General features: G+C 36.5%; 1 protein-coding gene across 1 annotated transcript in view; it reads left to right on the top strand.

The window, feature by feature from the left end:
* The first annotated feature begins 6,893 nt into the window (after positions 1–6,893).
* Positions 6,894–27,667, top strand: part of LOC132543064 (ankyrin repeat and death domain-containing protein 1A-like) — a 34,120-nt gene continuing 13,346 nt past the window's right edge. Inside the window, exons 1-2 of the mRNA XM_060206519.1 lie at positions 6,894–6,935; positions 16,627–16,699. Coding sequence (XP_060062502.1) covers positions 6,894–6,935; positions 16,627–16,699 — 115 coding nt within the window. The remainder of the gene's footprint in view (positions 6,936–16,626; positions 16,700–27,667) is intronic.

Raw genomic sequence — 27,667 nt, 5'->3', positions numbered from 1 at the left:
AATAACAAGAATATTCCTTCTCGTGGGAATGAAACTTTGATGATTTCCATGCTTCGCACTACATCCCACTTAATGAAATATGTTATTGTTATTCATTAAAAACTAGGATTAACTTCATTGCATATTTGAAAAAAACATATGTGACTGATGACTGTTTTTTTCATATAAAGACTTTCAAGAATCAAAGACTTTTTCAACCAGACAGCACCATCCCCTCCTCAAACAAACACCTATATTAACTTAAAAGGGACACAAGAAAAGTGTTATTAACCACTGTCATGAACAGCTTGCGATAGCAGTAAGTAAACGGTTAACAATTGCATGGTACGAAAAACAGAGGAGAAAAATGACACGAGATCAGAATGTTTCTCAGTAGTCAATATTTCAGGAATAAAGTCATGCTTATTCGTTTACCTACGAGTAACTACATAACTACCATAGAAAAAATTCATGGTGCCTATGAAACGACACACGTTATTCAACATTACCTACATGATATATTTTATTATGACTGATCACTAAATGTTTTCGCTGTCTTTTTGTCCTCCGTCTACAGTATTGTCTGGCTACTTGGAGGTCATCCGATATGTCCTTTGATAGACAACATATAACAATTTTGTCCTTCTTGTATCCGAATCACTTTGTGTATAATGGATGTGTTCTACTTTGGATGTCTGCTTCAGTGAGTGTGTCATTATGATTTGTGGTTATTTATACGGCTATAAAATGGCCGGAAAATCTCCTGATTCGGTACTCTACACACTGATCGGTCTCTCTGTTGTGTTGAATATCTTTAATATTATCCAGCAGCTTGATCAAGAAAAGCAAATATGATAGATTGGTTGGCTACTCGTTAATAAATTTGGCGTCTCTCGTCCAGGAGGAATATTCATTGACTGATCCGTTGTGTGATGTTCCAGACATTTAATCGCAGTACGACAAAAGGAATGCAAGACTCTTTATTCTTGGAACTGCTTGTATATATACGTTTGTCAAGCGGACATCGGTAGTTGCTCTTTCAGATTGCGTTCTATTGATAAAAAACCACACATTTAGTAAAGTAGTAAATCCCAATGGATGTCATTAAATAGTTATCAGCATGCTGCACTAATGATACATCCTAAGCCTGCCATTATATCTGAACTGAAATCATTCCCTCGAGATCTATATTCAAGTTATATCATCGTACTATGTACACATGCGGATTTATTGGTTCAATAAACAGATTATTGAAAGTATGTGCATGAGAACGGCATTAACCATTTATGTTTTTACGAAATAGCGGTAATAAGGTCAATTTTAAAACAGACCTAAGAAATCTCCATTATCCCCATTATCTGTAGGCGATTCATATCAGAAACTTCTAATGTGAAAGGTACACGTGCATCTTCTACTCTTGAGTTGTATTATGCAGGAATAATCAAACAGACGGTTTCATGTAGTCTACGTTCCGCTGTGCTCGATAATGGGACACAATTGTGAAAAAGAAAAAAGATAAACAAAAAAAAATAAAAAGCGATACCAAAAATATGCCCTAATATATTGAAAGGAAAGTAATATAGGAAACCAGAGCCCGATTATGATTTATGAAAAACGTTAACAGACGAATTGAAAAGGCTATGCACTCCATGTATGCTTTGTTAGAATGTTTTAAATTATCGTTGATATGTTCTATGTTTTGATGGAGTAGGTGGTGTGTTCAACCTTTTGATTGGTTCGTTGGTGTGTTCTGTGTTTTGATTGGGTCGTTGATGTGTTCTGTGTTTTGACGGGGTCGATGGTGTGTTCTGTATTTTGATGGGGTCGTTGGTGTCTTCTGTGTTTTGAGGGCGTCGTTGGTGTGTTCTATATTTGATGGGGTCGTTGGTGTGTTCTGTGTTTTGACGGGGTCGTTGGTGTGTTCTGTGTTTTGATTGGTTCGTTGGTGTGTTCTATATTTGATGGGGTCGTTGGTGTGTTCTGTGTTTTGATGGGGTCGTTGGTATGTTCTGTGTCTTGATGGGGTCGTTGGTGTGTTCTTTGTTTTGATGGGGTCGTTGTTATGTTCTGTATTTTGATTGGGTCGTTGGTGTGTTCTGTATTTTGATGGGGTCGTTGGTGTGTTCTGTGTTTTGATTGGGTCGTTGGTGTGTTCTGTGTTTTGATTGGGTCGTTGGTGTGTTCTATGTTTTGAGGGGGTCGTTGGTGTGTTCTATGTTTTGATGGGGTCGTTGTTGTGTTCTGTGTTTTGATGGGGTCGTTGGTATGTTCTGTATTTTGACGGGGTCGTTGGTGTGTTCTGTGTTTTGACGGGGTCGCTGGTGTGTTCTATATTTGATGGGGTCGTTGGTGTGTTCTGTGTTTTGACGGGGTCGTTGGTGTGTTCTGTGTTTTGACGGGGTCGTTGGTGTGTTCTATATTTGATGGGGTCGTTGGTGTGTTCTGTGTTTTGACGGGGTCGTTGGTGTGTTCTATATTTGATGGGGTCGTTGGTGTGTTCTGTGTTTTGATGGGGTCGTTGGTGTGTTCTGTGTTTTGATGGGGTCGTTGGTGTGTTCTGTGTTTTGATGGGGTCGTTGGTGTGTTCTGTGTTTTGATGGGGTCGTTGGTGTGTTCTGTGTTTTGATTGGGTCGTTGGTATGTTCTGTATTTTGACGGGGTCGTTGGTTAGATGTATTAATATATACTATGACATGTTGTTTTCATTTGGTATTAGTTGGTAGGTTAGATACCTATGTTGTGGGTCGTTAATGTGCTATATAAGTATTGAGTGTTTCGTTATTTATTTGTTTAAATAAGAAGTGTTCTAAACGTATGATGTGGCTGGTATGTGGATGTTATACTGATGATGTTGTTGGTTGGTGCGGTGTTTACGTTAATGTTGTATATGATGTTGTTTGTCGGAGCGGTGTATACTTTAATGTTGTATATGATGCTGTTGATCGGTGCGGTGTATACTTTAATGTTGTATATGATGCTGTTGATCGGTGCGGTGTATACGTTAATGTTGTATATGATGCTGTTGATCGGTGCGGTGTATACGTTAATGTTGTATATGATGATGTTGGTTGGTGCGGTTTTTACGTTAATGTTGTATATGATGTTGTTAGTCGGTGCGGTGTATACGTTAATGTTGTATATGATGTTTGTCGGTGCGATGTATACGTTAACGTGCATATGATGTTGTTGGTCGGTGCGGTGTATACGTTAATGCTGTATATGATGTTGTTGGTGGGTGCGGTGTATACGTTTATGTTGTATATGATGTTTGTCGGTGCGATGTATACGTTAACGTGTATATGATGTTGTTGGTCGGTGCGGTGTATACGTTAATGTTGTATATCATATTGTTTGTCGATGCGGTGTTTACGTTAATGTTGTATATGATGTTGTTGGTCGGTGCGGTGTATACGTTAATGTTGTATATGATGTTGTTTGTCAGTGCGATGTATACGTTAATGTTGTATATGATGTTGGTGGTCGGTGCGGTGTATACGTTAATATTGTATATGGTGTTGTTGGTCGGTGCGGTGTATACGTTAATGTCGTATATGATGTTGTTGGTCGGTGCGGTGTATACGTTAATGTTGTATATGATGTTGTTGGTCGGCGCGGTGTATACGTTAATGCTGTATATGATGTTGGTCAGTGCGGTGTATACGTTAATGTTGTATAAGATGTTGTTGGTCGGTGCGGTGTATACGTTAATGCTGTATATGATTTTGGTCGGTGCGGTGTATACGTTAATGTTGTATATGGTGTTGTTAGTCAGTGCGATGTATACGTTTATGTTGTATATGATGTTGTTGGTCGGTGCGGTGTATACGTTAATGTTGTATATGATGTTGTTTGTCAGTGCGGTGTATACGTTAATGTTGTATATGATGTTGTTGGTCGGTACGGTGTATACGTTAATGTTGTATATGATGTTGGTGGTCGGTGCGGTGTATACGTTAATGTTGTATATGGTGTTGTTGGTCGGTGCGGTGTATACGTTAATGTCGTATATGATGTTGTTGGTCGGTGCGGTGTATACGTTAATGTTGTATATGATGTTGTTGGTCGGCGCGGTGTATACGTTAATGCTGTATATGATGTTGGTCAGTGCGGTGTATACGTTAATGTTGTATAAGATGTTGTTGGTCGGTGCGGTGTATACGTTAATGCTGTATATGATTTTGGTCGGTGCGGTGTATACGTTAATGTTGTATATGGTGTTGTTAGTCAGTGCGATGTATACGTTTATGTTGTATATGATGTTGTTGGTCGGTGCGGTGTATACGTTAATGTTGTATATGATGTTGTTTGTCAGTGCGGTGTATACGTTAATGTTGTATATGATGTTGTTGGTCGGTACGGTGTATACGTTAATGTTGTATATGATGTTGTAGTCAGTGCGGTGTATACGTTAATGTTGTATATGATGTTGTTGGTCGGTGCGGTGTATACGTTAATGTTGCACACAGTTAGATGTATACTATGATATAGATCATTGCTATATTTAGACCTGTATTTTTTATATGTACATAAAGCGTTCGATCGATAGCCACTTTGTTGATATAGCAAATAAATGTCAAATGACATCAATGTCAAATAACATCAAAGAAACAAAAGGGGATAACAAATGGTATAGATTAGTTAAGTCAAAGCTATGCCAACCACAACTGGAAACCAGAAAATTATGACGTTACAACTTACTAACTTTGAGACATGATATGATTGATGAGTGTTGTCTTTTTAACTGTATTGATGTCTTTTGATGACTCGATTTTAAAACGTTCAGTACTATTGATTGTTTAGAAACTGGACACAGCATCAGGCGGATAATAAAGTATTATATTAGCAAGTGCCACTGTAAAACGTTTGATAGATGTAATCCTGGAGTAGCTTCTATGATGCCTTGTTTACTACTAAAACATCAATGAAAATATCGATAGTCACCACAGGCTTTTTTTACAAATTTGGTTTCCAATAAAACTATGGTAGAACACCAATAAAAGAAAGATTTACATCAACACACCTGCAAAAGTGCAATGTGTAAATGACCAGATGCCCCGGAAAAGTAAGCGTCTTCTGCTTAATCGACGACGCCCATAGAAATCTTGGTAAATCTAATAAAAGGCTGCAAGTAAATACTAACAAAATAATCTTTCAAACTCAAATCCAAAACACCTAGGACAAAATATGAACAACAGAAAAATTTACGCGGCAGCACCTGTAAAAGGACAAAGGGATTAAGACCAGGTGTTCCAGAAGAGTAACTCTCTTCTGCTCCATTCACGACGCCTGCCCTAAAAACCTTGGTAAATCCAAGTAAGTAACATCACATTCTAAAGTGAGAACAAGATAAACAACAACGAAACTACAAGGCAAGCTAACGGATATCAACCTCGTCCGACCTCAGGTCACATTGTAGCCATACAGTTTCAGGCGTCGCTATTTTCCAAAGTAAAACCCTTGTCAAACCAGATTTATTTATTACGTTATGGGTATTGTTGTGCGGCATTTTTATCTGATTCTGAAGTAACCGATCGGTATGAGTGGTGCTTATTTATATCTAGGATCAGCTAACCTCATCTAAACACGTGCATTATGTATACAGAGAAAGAAGATCTGTATCGATTTAAGGTCATTATTCCAGTAAATAAGAGACATTTATTCATACAATTGAAACCTAACTCCAAAGTGCATGGAAATTGCTTGTGAGTTATCTTGGAGCTGAATGCACGTAGTCAATCATGAACGGATACTATCTCTTCTGTAATCTAAAAGCATTACGGTTGGAAAGAAATTTTCCAGTAGTAAAGATTTGGTCTCATGTTCACTGATTTGCTGTCTACCTAAATTCTTGTTCTGGAGTTATGCTATTGAAGCTGCTACCTACATGTTGATACGTTTCAAGTTGTGTTTTCTGTGTCAATGAGGCACACCTTACTCACAGATTACTTGTTGTGTTTGGAGATCTAAGCGAGTGTAGAACGAGCTACGTCAAAAAACAAGCAAACTTTTTTTTTTTAATTTTGTACTTGATAAGTTTGTACGTTTTTTTGGTCATCAGCCTTAGTCGGGCTTACAATGGTGCACTTTCTTCAAACCATACACTTCAAGAGCTAGTGTTCATACTGTGTAATGTAATCATTCGTCAAAAAATAAGGAGTTATATGAACACTTGCTAGAGCTCGCCAGTCTTGAGTAAACTTTTCTATAGCCATGTTGAATTAAAAGTATCTGTAACCTCAAGGCAACCCACTGCTCAGGGGATATTTCAAAATAGAAAAACACTACCCTACACAAGGACACAACAACAGAACCGTGTTGTGAAAGCGACCATGAGGAGCCATCAGGAGACAAAGGGATGCCCCACAATGAACGATGAAGTCGCAGGGCAAAACGAAAAAATCGAAACTATGTGCTTTGGTGGTGTGCGTGTATAAGCCATCAGTAGGGCGATGTACACCTGTCCTCGTTGCTGTGCTTTCTGGCACTGTTTTAATGAAAATACTATTGATTCGCCAGCCCTGTTTAATCATGCGAGCGCTGACAGTGTTCCCCAAGCGTGACATATCATAGAAGACACTATTCTAAGTAACAAGCCTACGGTGATATCTCACGAAGTCAGCCTATGGAAATTGTTGAAACATGTGTTTCTTATCGGTGTAAGATGCTGTTGTGTTTCCATGGTTACATATATATTGGAAAATACCGCACTAGAGACGTTCTTTATTGGGAATTTCCTAAAGCATGTCTGGTAATGTGAAGGAAATTCATAATGGAAGGCTGATGATTTTCGCTTGGCAGACCGTTGGACAGCCGCCCTAATTTTAAAACCAATCAACAGTGCTGTGCAAACAGGAGCTGATATTCTACACGGATTTTACGGGCTGTAACCTGATTTGGAGATAACCTACGCGACGATGGACCTTTCCAGGATAATGGACATTCTTCCTTCCTTTGAGGTTGTATTCTAACGTTTCTTTTTTTTCTTACAGACATACTTTTTCCGATAGAAAATTGAATTTTGACAGTTCATCATATGAAACATAATTATCCAGCTAAAAAGCCATATCTTTGAATGATACTTTTTAAGAAATGCATTCACGTTTGTGACGATTTTATTTTCCAAATTATGCAAAGCACGTTATTAGTTTTTTTTATATGTAAAATTCGGATAGACTTATATTCATTTGTAATATTGACAATTAATTTACCTTAAGCTTCTTAAAGAATTGTATAATTCAAACGAATCAATACATTACTATCACTATGTTAGAGTTACAACTGCTAGGCAGATCCTCTGTGGCACATGGACTGTTGCCTGTGTATCTTACTTAATAACAAAAGCCTATTGACATTTAGTATTGATTATGCATATCGTAAAGACAGCCTGACACTGGCACCTCTATCCACCATCAAGCACCTGTTTGAGTACAAAGTTATCTCCCTTACATCCGGGTTTCGCGGAAAGCAAACAGTAATCAGATATGATTTAATATCGAGTTTGCTTTAAACGGCCATGTAAATAAATATCATCAGACTGGATCGATCCACTTGTACACATAACAATGTAGAGTTGATATATTGGTATTACGGCGACTATATAGAACAGCGGCCAGCAGCATTCTCCTCTACGCTGACGTGCTATGAATATTTTAACGTTTCGCTTACAACACAACTGTTTGTTTTCGTACAGCCGTATAAGAGAAGTCGGTCACAGTAAAGCAAGCGATATTGTTGTGATCTCCAAAATGCACCAGTCTTTCTTAGAAGCTGACTGTGCGGTCACATGCACCAGGCGTAAAAGACAGATAAATAGATGTTGATCAGCTAGAGTCTGATATCAATCATTGCTGTTGCTAATACGGATATTATAACATAACATTGCTGTTGAATCGATCAATCATTGATCAGAAAGAGATAAATGTTTTGGTAGTTCATCGCTTCAACCATTTTCACTTATCACTCCAAGACAAAGATAACAAGCTCACACGTGTAGTGCTCTCAACTACCACTCATTGGATATAAAGCTGAATTCGATATATTCTCATTATTTCAGTTTTCAATGAATGCTTGATTGACAATTATCGTGTTGTCACAAAAAGATTGTTGCCGATCTTAATTTACCCGAGAAAATATTGCACATGATATTAGTGATGAACTTCGCAGAAGAATCTAAACGAAGCAATTATGTCCTCGGTTTGTTTTCCCTGAATACTGTGTAAAATAGGACGCTAGTTAAGATCTGCAGTTTAAATAGGAAAAAATCCATTTTATATTTCACACGTTTAATAAGACACATTGAGGGTATTAAATGTAGTGTATCAAATTTCATGAATGATGTCGTATTTGATATACTAAGATGCTACATATACCTCAAAGAAAGACAAGAATTCATTAGAGCTATGCCAATGTAGGTTAATGTCATGCGTAGGTCTCTTGCCCCAGGGAAAACCACACTTTCTGGTAAGACCGCGTTTGACAATGATTTGATCTGGCGAGGCTGACTCCAAGTGCGCCAGTATGGGAAAGGGTACATAGCTACCGACGTTATATCAATACCGTTCTTCTTCCCGTACATAACAATCATTCGCGTGATGCTGAAGATCCGTTTCAAAACAAGAAATAAGGAATCCAGGACAATGTTTAAGACGTATATTTTAAAGCGAGACGTGTATTGAGTTTTAAGTTGCAATAGGGTGAACATTGTCGATTATTGCCGGGAAGAATTCACATTTACAGAAAACAAATTGTGGATTGGAACTTCCAATATGCAGGCTTGGTATTGACTTATACAGTATCTACAACTATTTCATATCTTTTGATTATTCAGATAAATTTTATCTTTTTTTTTCTAACTGCGGGATATTACGTACGTTCATTTAAAATAGCGGGTACAATTCAAAGACGCTACAAGATTGCTTATCCTTTGAAATTTGCGATACCAAATTGTGAAAATAACATTATCAAAACTAAATATTCGGTAAACAAAAGAGGTGTGTGTATGAAACAAAAAAAAATATCATCATTTGCAAAGAAAATCGACATTAAAACAAGCATAATTTTGATTCGCATTTGAAGATCTTGTGATGAGATGGGAAAAGTTTTGATAAATGTATTGATATTTGTTGTCGACTTTCACACTTACTTTCAACTAATATATCTAAATAACACGATGATTATTTTTTTGCAAAAACGTACTGGGTTCTAAGCGTTGTCAAAGGCGTTATCAATGATCAGCTTGTTGAACCCAATCTTGTAAAAGAGCTGCCTATACTTGCCATCGACTATAAATTCGTTACTTGGGGATCAATGTTCTTGTCGTTAGACAGAGTTGTAGTCATCATTGCTATATGGAAGACAATTATTTTGTCATCAATGTTTTACTGACAAGTACAAAAATCAATGGCAGAGCGAGGGGTTATCTCGTGCAAAATTTCAGCCATACAGCACTCAGAACCAAGGTGACAATTCGCTGCAGAAATCACATTGAACAACACTTTCTCAAATGGTTGGCCATTTATACATGAAATATTCACTGTTCAAACTATCATTATCCCTATATATAGAAAACCTGGGTGTAAAAATCATGAGGACCAGTGATATAGCTGATCCAAACTATAAAAGCGTAGATTAGTCTCGATGTTTTCCAGTGACGCGGTATTGGCTCACTGTTGTGTATGTGTCCTGTAGTACTCGTGGACTAGGGATGTTATGAAAAAGACATTACAGAATAGGGAATCAAGTGAAAATATATGAAAAAATAGTGTTTAAATTCAGTAATATAAAGTTAATTCTGTTGGATTATACTTCATAAACTACCAAAATGGAGACTTATAACAGAGTTGGACCCCAGTCACCCAAATGTGGATCAAAAATTTTCAACACCGGCATGGAGTATGGTATGATCTTTTCAAATAACCCGCTTCAAATATATCTGTTTAAATTTATATGAAAAGTAGGCCTCTCTGCGTATCGAATAATTTTGTTTACAGTATTTAGTTGTGCCCATACACAATAGATTTAACTTTTCTATCGAATTTTGATAAAGTTGACTGTGTGAGTCTTAAAGCCTCTAAGCCTATGAGTTGACGTACACGCAGTACATACGTAAATATCATCCAGGAAACGATGGTTGAACTTGGTGTTGTAAAGTTCTTTAATTTCATTTTTGTTTTCATTACGATTGAAACTCAGTCAATGGCTTAAACAAACATTCTGCAGTAACGTTTTTGTTTAAGCTACTGATCAAGTTTCATTCGTAATGCATACTTTCAGCGTGCAAAATGAGAAGCCATGTAAAACATAAAAAATGGAAAAAGATCGATCTTTATTTTGTTGGAATTTCAATTTATTGCAGACTAGATATCTGATGCACTGGCATTTAATGATAATATTATCGTTATCCATAATATTTTTTAAGATTTTGGATTTGTAGGAAAAAAATATTAAATTTATGTGAAATTGATGTAGAGAAGTATATGTGCACTAGTTTTTTAGTTCTAGATGCTTATGAAGTGAAGAAAATGTCAGCATCTGCGATTGATTTACATCTTTAAGTTAAAAAAAATCTGACCATCAAATACTTCAAAAAGTTTAACATTGATCACAAGCTTTTTCTACACCTTCTGTTACTTTGTACATCTGGACGGAGTCTTTGGAAAGTACATGACCTCGTTTGATGTGCTTAAAATGCAAATCGATAATATCACTTCCTGCGTCATTCCTTTACTCTTTTTCAAAGGTCAAATTGATTATTTCACATCCTGCTTTTGCTGCAATTTGTTTCCTTAAACAGCACGTTTAAATACCACAATTCTTCAATTGATTGACGACAAACCGGCGTTAACTTTCCTTGTGTAATGTATCAAAATGCCGATCTTTAATGCTAGAGGTACTGTTGAATTCGTTTCTCTGTAAAACACGAGACAGCCACCAAAATATATTCAAACATTGTCATGTTTCTCCACTTAACTTGACGTGGACACGGAAGAAAATTATTGCACACCGATCTCTTAGATTTGTCTCAAAATTCAAACGAGAGAGGATATTTGAATTAATTTTAAATATTGACCATATTTAGACCTTCAAAAATATCAAAATGATTGTGATATACTTATAACCATCTACACAGACAACAGTTTCTACCTTTTAAAACGATTATGATCTAACTGACTCATAGAACTCACAAAGAGTAATACTATTGTCCATGATATTTACTGTATGCCGTTTTTTTATATTTTAGTAAACAAAATGTATATATATCTTTAAAAAAAACGCACGGATGATCATATAGACATTGTATGTTCAATATACAATCTATGTATTAGCGTTTGGAACTCCGTGAACATCAGTGTTAGTATTCTGCATAAACTTTAAACCATCAAATACCCAAACAGTATACAATGTATTCTGTCTCACGAGAGGAACGCTACTTCATTCTTTTTGGCAATGATGCGCATTACAGAAGCGGTATCCGCAAAGATTATCTTGGGAATTTCAGAAGTGCGGGTTACATTAAAAACAAAGAAAAATATCTGCTCACTCAACACAAAGTGTAGCTCGTTACTGTCATTGACTTATTCGTAATAATTTAACACAGTAAAGTAAGAAGTCCTTTAAATATCTCATGGAAATAGCTAGGTATTCAATATGTTTAAGCCACCTTTAAAATATTTCCGTGCGGATTAATTGCAAGTTTTCCGGATTATCGCATACTCACTGTATACGGATGTCGCTCTAGACCAAAACGTGTGTAGGTGTTATTAATTGTTACAAATTACTCCCTATCTTTTCCGTCTGCTTCTACTTGTTATTGCAATTTAAAGATGACCATACTCAAGTCTTCCAGTACAGCAATTGTGAAGTTAAACTTGAATCTTTGAAACAAATTTTGAATACTAGCCGAAATTCTAAGCGATAAATATTTTCAATATTCAAATTGAATTTGAAGAAGTGCTACTTTATCTAATTCTGATTAGTATTGTGTTGTACATTCCTTTAAGATTACAGGTTGTAGACTCTGTGCACTGTAGTTACGGATGTTTGCTGTAACCTGTCAGTTACGCTTTTAATAAATCGAAAACTGACTCGGTTCAGAATAATTACAAATACTTGACGTTCTTTTTCTCTAAATAAACAGCTATTTGAAGGCTACAAAATTTATTGAATAATAGGACAAGAGCAAAGCGTCTATATTTTAGCATCTATATACCCCTGAGACGTTGTCGCCAATAGTATATAGGATCCTCGCGTACGTACGTGACGTACGTGCCCCAAACGACGTCATCACTCTACAGATTACCTTTTTATCTGATTGCCACGATACTACAGACATATTTTACAAACATCACCTCTTGTACGAATGTCTGTGTTAACCTTCCGTGGTGAAAAACTAGGTCAGCGTTCCTAAAAATAGAAAAAATAGACATCTCAGCTTTTTAGTATGCATATCTTACATTTGAATATGATTGTACAATTTTGCGTTTCAACCTTCTGTGGTCAAAAACTAGTTCGCCATTGCTATAAATAAGAACGGACATATTGTTTAACGTCACCGCTCTAAAGGCTGCATATCTTTTCTGATTGTCACAATACTTCACAGATGTGTTCATAAAACATCACCTCATGTACGATTTGAGCTAGTCATTTAAACCTTTGTCCTACTTACGGAGTACCAACGGAAAAATCTAAATCTAATATAAATGACCCTCTACACTTAAATTTCGTACAATTTGTTGAACGTGAGGTTTCCTACCGTCTGCGATGCCTTAGTTTCAATCAATTTTAATTTTCCGAAGTCGTTTCCATATTCAGGCATGACTGACGAAACCTACAAGGACAAAAAACCTATTTGTTGCAGTTTTACTCATTATTTGATTCTACCGTCTCTAAATGTGTACCGGAAGTTTCTATTCACATGTGCACGTTATATCCTCATAAATGTCTTCTAGACGAATTTAGCATTTCTGGAACCGAGTTGGTTTCGTCAATATATGTGCTGGTATCAGACAAATAAAACATGTATAATATTCAAGTGGTGTTAACTGTACTTTTGTTTGTAGAAGTTTACTATAGCGCTATATTTGGCTATCTCCATGCTTATTTTATCTTCTCTTGTTGTACTTGGTTTTTGTCGATACTAATACTGGTATCAGATACATAGAACATCATACTTGAATGGTGTTTGTTCACCGCACTTTTGTTTGTAGAAGGTTACGTATAGCGCAATATTCTACAGGCATTCGCACAAGAGGTGATGTTTGCCGTATCCTGGCAATCGGATACAAATGTAGTTTGTAGAGTGGCAGGCCTTCCAGGACGGGCATTTTCCCCAATGCTCTGCCTGCCACGCTTGAATTCCGTCGTCTTCCTTTTCACTACAGCATATGAAGGGACATCAGTCCCTAGTGTAGCTACTATATAAGTTTGAATATCCGTAGGTGCAAGACCTTTCTTATACAAATATCTAATAATTGTTCTTTCAGCGATTCTCTTCATTTTTCGAATGTGTGGAAATACTTGGGTTACAACATTTAACTGTTTTGACTCAAATGCAAATACGTAGGCAATGCTTGTTTTATATTGCCATCGATGTATGATTTATAACTAAATAAATTACATAAAACATTGCCTGAATGCCGACCTTTGCAAAGGTCGATAGTATTTAGTGTGGAATTCTGACTATTGGTGTGCGACCATGACAAGATACAATAGCAGATGGATAGTTAAAATCCCTCGGGCTAACGTATTACATGCACGAGAATAACATATACATACACGTGACATTAATTAAGAAATGAGTTTTGCGTGTATTTTACTATTTCCTGTATAGTAAAATATACGTAAGATGTTCAGAGTTAATTATTTACCATATCAGATGAATTAAGGAAATATATTTCTCTGGTAAAATGTGTCAAGGTTCCTGCGACCAAATCCTTCTTGGATCCGACTACAGTGATATTTGGGTGCTGATTGATAAGTTGTGAGTCTTGTATTGAAGAACTTACGCAGGTATGTCCTTTTCCAGCTCTACTATTCCCTGAATATTTAAGTCTGTGTACCCGAAGACTGATGTCATTTGGCAAATTTATGTCGAAAAGATACGACTCTAAAGTAAACAAGGCAAACGACTTCTGCAAATGAACTTAATTACTGAAAGAGCAGCAATTAGATATATACATAAGAATGGTATAGCACCCACGGATATCCATACTGATATGGTAGCAACATGATGATGCCCCTCCATATGCTGTAGTTAAAAGGTAGATGGCGGAATTGAAGCGTGGAAGGCAGAGCCTTGGTTAGGATGCCCGTCCTGGAAGGCCTGTCAGGTCAATGGTCAATAAAGCCCATGCTATTGTTTTCGCTGATAGGCGAGTTACAAAGATATATACATCTAGTAAAGTTGAGAATTCACAGGAAAACGTACATATTATTCTTACTGATGATCTAGCAATGAAAATGCAAAGTTGACCAGAATCACACTGGGCATGACTTGTTCTGTGCTAATCTGAACCTTTTAGCTAGCTTTCTGCAAAGGGGTGTAACTATGGATAAACCGTGGGTCCATCAATTCACCCCAAAGGCCATGCAATAATCTAAAGAATTGAAGCATCCTGGTTCACCCCCGCGAAAAAGGCAAAGACTGTTCCATCAGCTAGGAAGTTTATGGTCTTGGTTTTCTGGGATGATGATGGTAGATTATCTGCAGAAGGAACAAAAAATCAATTTCACATGTTATGCATTCCTTCTCAGGCAATTAAGAGAAAATATTAAACTCAAGCGTTGCGGAAAACTGGGTTAAGAGTTGTTGTTCCGCCAGGACAATGCTCCTGTTCACAAGTCTGTCGTTGTCATTGCTGTCATCAACGACTGTGGCTTTGAATTGAGCATCCGCCTTATTCGCCTGATCTCGCATTATCAGACTTTCATCTATTTCTAAAATCGAAAAACGCCATTTCCGGTACCAACTTTCGGTCACATGTTGACTTCATATAATTAGTCGAGGACTTCAGGAAAAAGTAAAAAAAAGTTGCACTGAGGCCCTTAAACATCACCGACAAAAGTGTATAGATACTGAAGGGGATTATGTTGAAAAATAATGCAATATGTCCGCCAAAAGTCAAACCCTAGAATATGGTTCACAACTTTATCAATCAGCCCTCGTGCAAAAGTGTTAGCATTTAAAAGAACTAGCGTTTGTCGTATGTTTTATTATCATTTTTATGGAAACTAGATTTCTGTTGGTTTGACATAGACAAAATATACTATTGTTGAAATTTTTCGATATGCTGAAGCCGAGCAATATAGCTTTATGTTCAAGATAAAGTCTACAACTATATCTGAAGATAATGTTATAAAATGTGTTTCTCTCCCTGTATATGCACATACTTTTATCACTATATAAATTCACGCACAGACATTCGTGGTTTTCATAAACTGATACAATATCTTTATTAGCGATAGTCTTAAGTAATGTCATGAAGTTTTGTCTTAACAACGGAACCTATCTTTTGTCAGTCACAGTTCTACGGTGTAACAACACAACATGTAATGGATGGCGTTAAACTAAAACCAATCTAATCACGTGACATAAATCGATAGTGGACGTGATATTAATACGACTCTAGCTATTGCTTATTAGAGTACCTTAAATAACCTTAAATATAAACTTACTGTTTTACTTATTCCTAAATACCTTTCTAAAGTAGTGGATAAAATATACGATAGGATAGGAGAGCGAATGGAATCTGTCAACGATATGCCTGTCATTCCTTTTTCATTAGATCCCGTTATCATTTATGTCTAACACTACATGCGTGTATGACTTAGTTTGCAGATCATAATCCAATCAAATGAATGAATGGACTCTCTTCGGGTCAAACGCAACCAAGAGAGCAAGGACTCAAGGGGGATAACTCTCATACCATAACGTGTTCTACAATACAAATACATCGGTTCTCATATATAATTCATTTGTTTCGATTCTGGAAAGCGAGTCATGTATTGAAATAGAGTGCACGTAAATACGTTAGACCGTAGCAGCCACTTGATGAAGGCGATTTGGAACTGATTGCAAGTAGAGATATATTTACCTACTTCTTGCCCGAAGCGGCCGCTAATGTATAGGTATCGGCGATGAGACCGTGCCAAAGCAGGAAATCCATTATGCGCTTATTGGCGACCTTTCGTTGCTCGACACCTTTTCTAAACAGCGAGTGTATGTCTCTATAGGGAAACAGAAGGCTCACTGTGCGTGCGACTTGAGATAGAGTCCACGGTCCAGTGAACGTGAGTTATTAGTAACGTTTAAAGGCAGCCCCTGAGTGAGATGTGTGTATAATGCACACAGGTGAAAATGAACAGATACCCGGATGTGTGTAATAGAGGTGCCAGTGTAAACATATCCGCGATAGAGGATGGTGATCAGCGGAGTGACATATACAGCATTTATGTATTAATACTACCTGACGATACATTTATTCATAGACGCACAATGCAGGTGCGAAAAGTGGTGGTGATAACTAATGTGAAGTATAGGGGCTAAAACGACATTTTAATGACGAACTACCCATGGACCGCGTGGACAGCATGTGACGACTTTCTATATTTGTAACCATGACAGTTCACACGATGGCGATTGATTCACAGGTTGAGGAGGAGCTGAAGAAAAAACTGAAGGACAATGACTGCGGAATGTCAACAATGCTCCAGGCAGCGGCAAGTAAGAATTCTTACATGGATACCATATGAATTACTTCTTATATCTCGATAAAATAATGAACGTACATTATTTAATAAAACCTTGATACATATTTTGTTTTTCAATACAATTTGGTATCTCACAAGTGAGACATGTATCAAGCCTTTATTTCTGTACGACTTTGTTACTGTAAATCCTCAGCACATACCATCTCGTGGTATTCAGTGTTAATCACCGCGAGGCGTCTGATTGTTTCAATAATTTAGCAACACATAATGCGAAATATAACAAGTAATGTCAACTCTTGTGATAACGACAGCCTAGCCTTCACTAAATTAGAACACTGTCAGGTTTGACGATATCACGCCGACTTTCAGGTAACGGTTTTAGTATTGTGGCGACAGATCACGGAAGTAAATCTGTGTTTATTATCCTTGCTACAATGAACATACAGATCGAAGTATTGTGGACACACGGTGTAGTTTGTGTATAGGTTACACGAATGAAATAGGAAGATTTATCTCAACAAAGCTAATCCGCTTATACCATAAACCAGTATACATATTACAACTGCTGAAATGAAATTCCTATTTTGTTAGTATACGGAATTAACAGGAAGCTAGCGTTTCTTCATCGTGTATAGTATTAGTATCAGTTGTGTTTCTGTAATGTATATACTTGTTTATTTCTGAAATATATACGGCAGCATAAAAATGCGATCTATCCCAGTTTAGTGTTGTCATCCGTTTAATAATTTGAGTTTCAAACATAAAATTTACTTTTATTTAGCATAAATATCAATAATAAATAATAATTATGGAGATTAACGTTTGATCTTTATTCTTAAAGATATTTATTAATTCGTTCCATCCGTGAGTTATGAACATGAAACATTTGCGATTTTTTTATTCACTGATGATCTAAATCAATAGAACTGTATTTCTGACGTTGCTATCGTACAGTTTGAAAGTGTTTCCATGGATACAGAATAAGTAATTGAAGATTAACCATTCAATTTGTTGAGTTTATGAGATAATAAACCCGATAAAGCACGAGGTAAATTGCGTAACGGCTTTATGCTATATGAACTAAACAAAATAAGGAAGCCATCTCGATACACCGAAGCGGGGCTATCCTAAACAGGGACGAGGGGGACCACGAACTCTTGAACATCTATGACCAAGTGTTAAACAAAGTGTAGTCGAATTGACTACAGTACGTTGCTACCATCTTGTGTACATTTTTGGAGGTCTATAAGCTGTTTTCAATCACGTCACACTATTTTCGACCTTAGTGTACAAGTGATTATATAGTGAAGCCGAAAACTTGGTCGATTCCTTACCATCTCGTTCTCCACATACGCCATTTGTCTGATGAATGTGACCATGTAGTTATCGAAAAGTCACAATCTTATCTCCTACTGATTGCGTGATAAGAACTTCTGTTCTAATTTCGAGTAAAGTCTTTGTTATGGCGGTTCATGAATGCAAGAGATGTATAAGTAATGTTTATAGTTGACCGGGTCTACGTATACAATCTGCACGCCATATTGGAATAAATAATTAATGATCCGGATTCGGTTAGACAGTGATCCGGAGCGTGTTCTTCTTCTAGACACTGTAAAGTCATAAATAGAAACACTTTCTTCCAGTTCGTGTGTAACTTTCCAAGGATCTTATTTAAGAGGTGAAGGAGAATGCAAATTGTTCCGTCATTTTTTCTTCATTTTTTCTGAAATTTACAGTCCTAGAGGATTTCCGTACGAGTTTCACTTATAATGTTTCCAAGGTAACCATGGATGGTCTACTTTATAGAAACTGCCGATGTTTAATATATTGCCCCACCATGCTACCACACACTACCGCGCTCGTGATGGTAAAGTGTGTGCCAGAACCTTACATACAGCCGTTCATTTTGACGTAAAACCAAATCAACACGTTCATTGTGTTTTAATCATCTTTAAATCCCTTTGGCTTTTTTCTTGCGTCTGAATACTGTACCATTGTTTAATCATTTTCCAACAGCCGTAGGCCATAAATTGTTTCCTTGGAACCAGCGTTGTTTAAATAGGGCAGAGTCAATCTTTCAATAATGGTTTACTTCATGGTAATGCTCTTAATTACAAGATTTCAATTATGAATGATCGGTGACGCTAATGGGCTGTTTCCATAGTGATATAGCAACATAAACATGCAAACCCGATATAACGACTGTCATTTAAACGAAACGTCTTGTTCGCCACCTGAAGTGTATTTCGTCATGGATATATTTGTTAAACATCTTTATGTCGACAGTAGACATACTGTTACTATAGGAAGATAAATTTATATTTCTCAATTGTCAATTTTCATTGCTGTAACTTGCGATGGATATGTAGTTAATTCCGTTTCGTCCCTAGAAATGCCAGCAAAATTTTCAGACTGGTCAGAAAGAAAAATGACTTGCAGGCAGAAAACATAAATGAATTGATCGTTCTCAAATTCCAAACACATAGTAAATATATTTCTATTGTTTCACGGAGAGTCACAATCCTGCTGTCCTAGTCAATAGTGTCTATGATATGTTCGATATAATACTAAAGTGCTTGTTTCCGATATCACGATTTCCTTGCAAGACGTTAACAGCCGATAGATGGACAACAAAAGGTATCAAAGGACGCAGGTTAATGAATACTTCAATGAGTTTCACTATCGTCATGTTCTCGTTGGGAAATATTTTATTTTCTTGTGGAAAAAAAATTGGTCCATACTCTTCAGTATACCTGGATTCGTTGTTGTTCTTGTTCTCATTTGAGAACATGACATTACTCATACGGGTTCTCCAATATTTACATGTCGGATGAAATAGAAGAGGCTTATCCTTCCTGATTGATTTTCCCGTTTGCTCACAGATGTAGACGTGTCGGTAACTTCTTCATGGCTAGTACTTTTTCAGAGAATACAGTTTTTTATGTTCATATTTTGCACTAGCTTCATTGCATTTGACATGTCCGTGTTTCTTTGGTATTTGTTCATCCATATTAAGTATTACGGCGCTTAATTAGCTAATCACGGTTGTTTTGCAACAAAAAAAAATGAATTCAGCAATATAGATAAATGTATTTCATCGCTTTGAATTATTGCATATCTGTTGTTTGAATGTGTGATTAAAACAATGCACTAGTTTCTCCTGGTGGTTATGAATCCCACTCGCATTTGTTTCACAAAACAGTCCAATCCCATTTAATTCCATAAAAATCACGCAATCCGTGATCGCTAGGCGAAGAGAGGGATATGTATCATTGAAACACACACATATATATGTAAACAAATCGCTGTTATACTAATTAAATATCCAGAATAATTATAGGAAATGTCATGATTAGATCTGATGATGAGTGTTACTCTGTCTAGTCACTTACATTGCAGTCGAACCAATAAATTCACGAGAGACAATGCCATGTATACAATTCTTTTTTTTATCTAGTATCAGGTTTTGGAGGTCTGAATCCTGGAAAATAAAGTTCACATTCATACCAATATCGTAATGAAATGTACAATTTTGATAATGGAGTAAGGAAATCGATATGAATACACACTGGATACCGAAAGGCCACTTTTATTTTCATACTACAAATTTAATTGGCTCGTACACGTGCTTGGAGACGTTATGATTGGTGATCATGAGTTAGTGTATTTAAAATTGAAGAACACGGCTTATTTTTTTCATCTTGAATGAATGTAAAAATAGTAATGAAGTAACAAACACGAAGAACCACCATAGCAGTAACTGGAAAAAAATATGACTAGCGTGATAAAGCCATGCTTCAAATTATTTGTGCCACATACTTAAGAGAGACGTAGGTCGATCAAGTATTGTGCGTGGATGTTGTCGAGTGGGCATCCTTCGCCAAAAACAAAAAAGGTATCCGTAAGCGAAGAGGATAGATACAACTACATATCGATCATCACCGTGTGTATCTTTTTATGCAAGGTACAGATTTACCGTAAGTCACTCAGATTTCGCGAATACTTTATTTCGCGAACTTACGTCTTCAGACATATTCGCAACTGCACGATTTCGCGAACGGTTGTCTAGAAATGACTTTGAATGACACTGGTATTGATAAATGAAACAGCATGGATGTCATCAAGACTTATTTCCGTGCAAATAATTGCGAGGGATTTAAATTCGCGATTGATTCTCCTCGCGTATTAGCGCGAAAATAAATTCCACGCAAATGTAAGCGATTAACTGTAAAAAAAATCAAAATGCAGATCATTTTACTGTTACCAACAAAACAATGTTATTCAAAATCCTTTTTTATCATTTGCAAATATTTTCAAAAAGTACAAATGTTTACACCAATACGCAGTTTATGCGGACAGCATACCAAGATACAGTATACGATGTAAGCTATTTCTTGCTTTATCTTACAACATCTTTTGTAGGCAGTAAATACCTCGTATTCATGGGTAAGAAGTGTATGATGTTATTTCCGGATGAGCGATCAGGAACTATGGAGTATGTGTCCATCATACCTAGCCTCTCACCCGGAACTTTTTCTGCACACAAGCGACATATTCATAGTTTTAAAGTATGTCCTTGAATGGAGTTTTACTGTCGTCTTTCAGAAATGAAACGAGATACGAAACATGATGTGGCATTCTCTAATGACTGAAAAAAACTGTTTTTATGTGTATGAAGCAGACGTGTGTTACATACTAAAGCTCTAATGACGGCAGTCGAAATTATATGTCTCCGTGTTGATTTCAATAACATTCAATGTCGCGGTAACATCGTTGTATACGCACCAATCATAAGACAATTCCCACACACTTATTTCCTTAGTGGTGATAAACATGGATATAATTAACATTTGAAAACATTTTATTAGTTGTAAGTTAGAATATATATTAAGTTTAATCAATACAAGACCCATTGATTGCCACTGTGAGTGCTACGGAATACGAGATACTTGAGGATAATGTAAGGGAAAATTGGAGAGTATGAGCCAAATTGAGTAAGTCACTCCAACCAAAGCGACTTGTTACAAGAACATCTAACGGAACATCTTTATAAAACAGAACGCGGAAATATATGTATATGTTATAATACAAGATTTTAAAACTGAAGTATGTTACCTTTTATGGTTTGCTTTCGAGGAAGATAGATGTCGCAGTGATATATATTTACTGGTGGTTTGTTGTAAATTATCGGTTGTCTTTGTATTACAAGCGTGCGATATCAATATTACCAGCCGACTGCAGTCAATATATATATATATCGACCTGTAAACTCCATGTTTACTCGAACACAGGATGCAGGATCGCAAAAATAAAAAAAAGAAAGACCAAAGATTATGAGAGTACCAGTTAAGGGTTGTTAAATAGTGACAATAATACGAACAAGTAGCATTACACTCACCCTGTCGCGTAAAACTGACACTTTCATTTACACATTGTAGCTCAATATCCAGGCGAGAGGAAGAAATCCTTTTCAAATATCATGGACCTAGGGTTTGCTAGGTCCGGAAATATATTTAGAACCAGTTATCTCCCTTATTTTAAGTCAACAGAAAGGCATAACAGATTAGGAAATACACTAATAAAACTTCCTGATCCCAAATTAACTTAGTCAGGGTGAGGGAAACGGTATCATTATACACACGTACCGTGTGTTTGGTTAAGCTGAACATCCGGAATCATCTCACAAATACGCGTTACAATGGTTTAGAACATTATTTACGAAACGAAATAATGAAGCAGACCATTCCATGCTGATAAGATAAACATAGATCCCCAAGAGTGTAATTTCCCACACGACAAATTAATAAACCCAAAACATAATCATTATCTATATTCGGATAATGTTGTTTATGTGTCTGTATATTGGTGATGAAATGACGTTAAGTTGAACTGATATTAAATTATTACCTTTCCGGAACATGTGCCCGTCTCCGGGTCCTTTTTGTCATTAATTACGTATGTAGCCAATAAAGCGATACTTTCCGAGAGCGAATTAAAAAATTGAAGAAAGAACACGTATTTGTTTTAACTTATTCATCACAATAATGATTATGGTTAAGATTGATTGATGAGTTTATCTGGTCATGACGTCAAATATGACGTGTATTATTAAACAGATCGATTTATATGTTAATATTTACGGATGTATAAACCTCTGTTAACTAAAGTCTGCTGGACGAAATGCAATCCTCTTTGTTGTAAAATGTATGTAAGTCACAGGATTCAAATACATTTCTTCGCATGGAATGCAATTGACCATTTACATGCTTAATCAATAATATTGCTGGATAACTGTTGGGCTGGTCTCCTACAGAACCTACACTAAATCGCTAAGACACAGATATCAGGAATCATTAATACAAAGTAATTGACGTGTTAAGTTGGAATAATATAGCCGTGACCACTTCTGACATCAATGCTTGATATGTTTCGGTCGCACTTTGATCATTCGTTAACTTTCCTACGTCATTGGAGTCTAATCTCGCTATCTCTCTGCTAATCAAAGGAGATGTGGTCCAACGAGTGCGAGTTTTCACATTTAAGTAAGTATTTTATATATTGTTCACATAACGAAATTATCACTGCTGACAGCAAGGCTTTGATGTATAGTTTCTAAATGCATGCATTGTAAGCCGCAACGACAAAAGAACATGTTTTTCAAAATGTTGGAACGTTAAATTTTGCAGGTGCGATAGGGGAGGGGGCTGTTCTATGTCTTTTGCTCCTATTCTTGATGTAATGAGGAAAGATATACTTTCTGAGAGGTTATTTACTAGCATGGTTCATGCATATTAGACCTAAGAAATTGTTAATTTAGCGGAATAAGCATGCACGACTTTCCTAATGTAGAGTTTCCTTTTCGCTGTGCGGTTACAGTAAACGAGAGACCATACAATTGAAAGCGTGCACACCATTTTCACACATATCACACTACACTGATGTTTTTATGTGACAAACATATGCTGAAAGAATCCAGAGTGCTTTCAAAACGTTTTAACGACAAGCGTGCTTCCTTTTTCTTGCATCGCCTGTTTATTGTCATGTCGTTATATAGAGTATGAGTTTGTGTTTTGGTAACAGCAGGGAAGATGAAACTTGTTGCTGTACGTTGTGTCAAATCACATTATTTATATCGGAAGCGAAATTGTGTCCCAATCTTACGTGACGCAGTTTTTCCGCGCGCCTCTGTGTTCTCTTAGGTTACCAGATCGGTGCTTAAACTTCACACCGTACTTGTCTGGTCTCTGTCAGATCTTCGTTTCAAGTGCATACTGTAGAAATGATGGATTTGTCTTTGCAGGTGTCAATATGACTGAGTCGGACAGGCAAATGAGACGACCAAATGTACTCCTTGTTGTGTACTCGTTTCTAGCGATCCACTACATATTATAGATAAATAGATAAATAAATAAATAATTACACATATTCAAGTGTCTAGACTAGCCTGCTAAAATTTCTTACTTAGCGATTCAGTGTGGTGATTTGTTGATAAGGGATTCTAACTTTCTGATAATACGACAGAAATGAATGTGTATGTCGTTCTTCATGACGTTGTGAGGTAAGAAATAAACAAATGTATGCTTCAATTACAGAAAGTCGTACATTTTGACAAGTATAGCTAACATAAATGCGAAGGGATGGTAAATATCACAACTTCAGTGAAGTACACGCGTCCAAAGTCAGTGAATAGAACAAGATTCAAAGGAAAATGTTTAGTTATCGCAAAACGCTCGCAAAATCATGTGTAGTGTCTTTTTTACTATAATCTCAACTTCAAGTGTTTAGAACACAGTTTGTATTCCTAGCTAACTGATGTCTAATTTGATATACATTTTTATTGATATATTTTTATGGAATTTCAAACATTAATGGGAAATTAGTAGTACTGAACAATTTTATCAACTTACGAACTCCTGTGGAATGGTATTACTTGCGTGGTTTTATGAAAAAGTTTGTTCTGGATCAAATTTACCTTCATGTTTTTAATTTGAGACGAAAGTTCCTTGTACATGGGGTTACCATCTCTGAATCGGATACAAATATGCATCTTTCGTGTAAATTTCAGCGATGAACATAAGCTCATTAGTACACATTGGCAAATTCAACGGTTTGGATAATCTCGGATTCATACAGTTTGGTCTGGTGATTCTACTCGTCGTATCAGTATTGGTTATGTGTCAAATATAATGAGCCAACATCGATACCGGGGTATATGTTTTCTCTTAAAAAACGTCAGTTGTACTCTTTCATAACACTTTTTGTGTATTGTAAAGTATCTTATAAACAAATGAGTTATTGATTTAAGAGGCGCATTATCACCGGTATCACGATTCCGTGTCAGAATGGTACTTTAGGGCAATGCTTCTAAGGCGACTTTCGCATGCTGTTGCGAGAAAACGAAAATTCTGATTCCTCCATGTTAAATGCGGTAAAGCAACAAATGATTATTGTATGAAGAATGTTGTCGATAAGCAAGAGAAGCTTACTCTTCCGGAACACTTGGTCTTATTCTCCTTGTACTTTTACAAGAACCTTCATGTGTATCTTACTTTTAGTTTGATATTTTCCCTTATTTTGTTATGCAATTTAATGTATGTGCTGAATGGAAGCGCCGTTATGTTCCTGTAAGCCTCATTATGAGTGCGTAATTGAAGCTGAACTTATAGTGTTTCTGCATTGAAGCTGAAATTTACTGCCGAAAGCTGCCAACTGCACAACTTGTCCTGTTACAGTGTACAGGAGTGTATTGACAACGGGGGAATCAGTCGTTACATTATCAGAATGCTGAACGTTCAGCCGGGAGTAGTAAATAAATATTTTTTAAAGATCCTGTTATGTCTCCACAAGGGGACGGAACCCAAAGCCTTCCAACGATCCACAAATTGAGCCACCTTTTATAATTATTGTTGAGGGCAGCTGGTACCATTTTAACACCATACCTACATGACAGTCTTTGGAAAAATCATGAAATGAAAACGACCTGATATTGACCATGTATTGGATATAAGCAGCGGCGTCGTTATCAAATATTGTGTCATTAGCCTTATTAAATAAACGTAGTTACTCATGATGCAAAACAATCAATGAACTGCGACGCCAAACAAATATAATTTGTCGCAATATAGAGTCGGTCGACAAAAGAGATTGCAAAAGTATCCAAACCTAATATGGTAAATTGGCTTCCATTTTTTTTATCTTAATAAAACCGGGGTACTGCTCGTTATTGGATGTTTAATGTCGATAATCAATATTGGAAATTACTTTTTCTTGCCTAGCATATCGTTTGCTTTAAGTTGACATTACAACTAGGTGTTAATAGATTCAACAATGACATTTCCTTCGATTGGTAATTGTTCCCTGGAGTATGTGCGCATTGGTACTGGTGACTTGATCAATTGTGGTTGCACGTGAAGCAAACATACAAAGTGTCTTTGTGACGTGTTGAACAGATGGAAATGTCTGGTATACTAATTTTAAAACCTAAGCCGGAAAATAAAGTAAAGTGAAACTGAAACAATATTGCGAAATGTTTAACGATCTGTAATATATGTGACATTTGTGGAATTTATATAATAACAACAATCTCCACTTTGTTAATGTTTACCACTCCTTCGTATTTGACCATTATCGATTCGACATCTGGATTCTATCATATGCTGCGGTAAACCCGATATATCATACAGACGCACCACATGTGGGGTCCAGTGGGAACGTAGTACAATAACGGTGGTCTATCATGCCAATCCCATGTCAATTCTAGTTATGATTTAGGACTATACGTGTGCGGTAATCACTCGTCATTATTCAGTGTGGAGGTATACATCCATTGATCAGTTCACCTGCTACTGGTAGAATACAACTGCAACACTCGATGAAACTTTTCCTGTTGTCTTTGTGTATGTTGACTATCTGTTGTTTCCTTACATTTATTATGCATGTAGGCATTTGACAAAGACATGGATTTTACCTAATATAAAATTAGAATATGGGTAATTTAACACAAATGTGATATAAAGCGAGTTGATGTAAACATGATTTTTTAACGGTAATATCATTTTTGCGGTTTTTGTGCTAAATACATTGTGTTTGTCTACAATTGCGCTAATTCTTTAGTCGATGATATAGCCTTAATTGCGAAGTTGCCCTTGCGATTATTTTTTCGAAACTGTTGATGGGTTAAACTTTGATTACGCCAAAACCGGAACGTTTGCAGTATTCGCAAAACTATTACTGTGTACAGTTGGTAATGACAACTGTTTGTAATAATGGTGCAAGGCGAACAGAACAACATAAACGGTAGTACGGATGAAAGTCTAACATCTGTAGACAACGTAAGCAGCAATGTTGTAGTCTGTATCATAAGGATGAAAGTCTAACATCTGTAGACAACGTAAGCAGCAATGTTGTAGTCTGTATCATAAGGATGAAAGTCAAACATCTGTAGACAACGTAAGCAGCAATGTTGTAGTCTGTATCATAAGGATGAAAGTCTAACATCTTTAGACAATGTAGGCAGCAATGTTGTAGTCTGTATCATAAGGATGAAAGTCTAACATCTGTAGACAACGTAAGCAGCAATGTTGTAGTCTGTATCATAAGGATGAAAGTCAAACATCTGTAGACAACGTAAGCAGCAATGTTGTAGTCTGTATCATAAGGATGAAAGTCTAAGTCATCTGTAGACAAGACAACGTAAGCAGCAATGTTGTAGTCTGTATCATAAGGATGAAAGTCAAACATCTGTAGACAACGTAAGCAGCAATGTTGTAGTCTGTATCATAAGGATGAAAGTCTAACATCTGTAGACAACGTAAGCAGCAATGTTGTAGTCTGTATCATAAGGATGAAAGTCTAACATCTGTAGACAACGTAAGCAGCAATGTTGTAGTCTGTATCATAAGGATGAAAGTCAACGTAACATCTGTATCATAAGACAACGTAAGCAGCAATGTTGTAGTCTGTATCATAAGGATGAAAGTCA

Source organism: Ylistrum balloti, unplaced genomic scaffold, assembly GCF_031769215.1.
Source record: "Ylistrum balloti isolate Yb309-2 unplaced genomic scaffold, AGI_CSIRO_Ybal_v1 Utg369740, whole genome shotgun sequence".
In the NCBI taxonomy this organism is placed as follows: Eukaryota; Metazoa; Mollusca; class Bivalvia; order Pectinida; family Pectinidae; genus Ylistrum; species Ylistrum balloti.
Note: the sequence above shows the minus strand (reverse complement) of the source record. Positions and strands in the feature narration are given on the sequence as shown.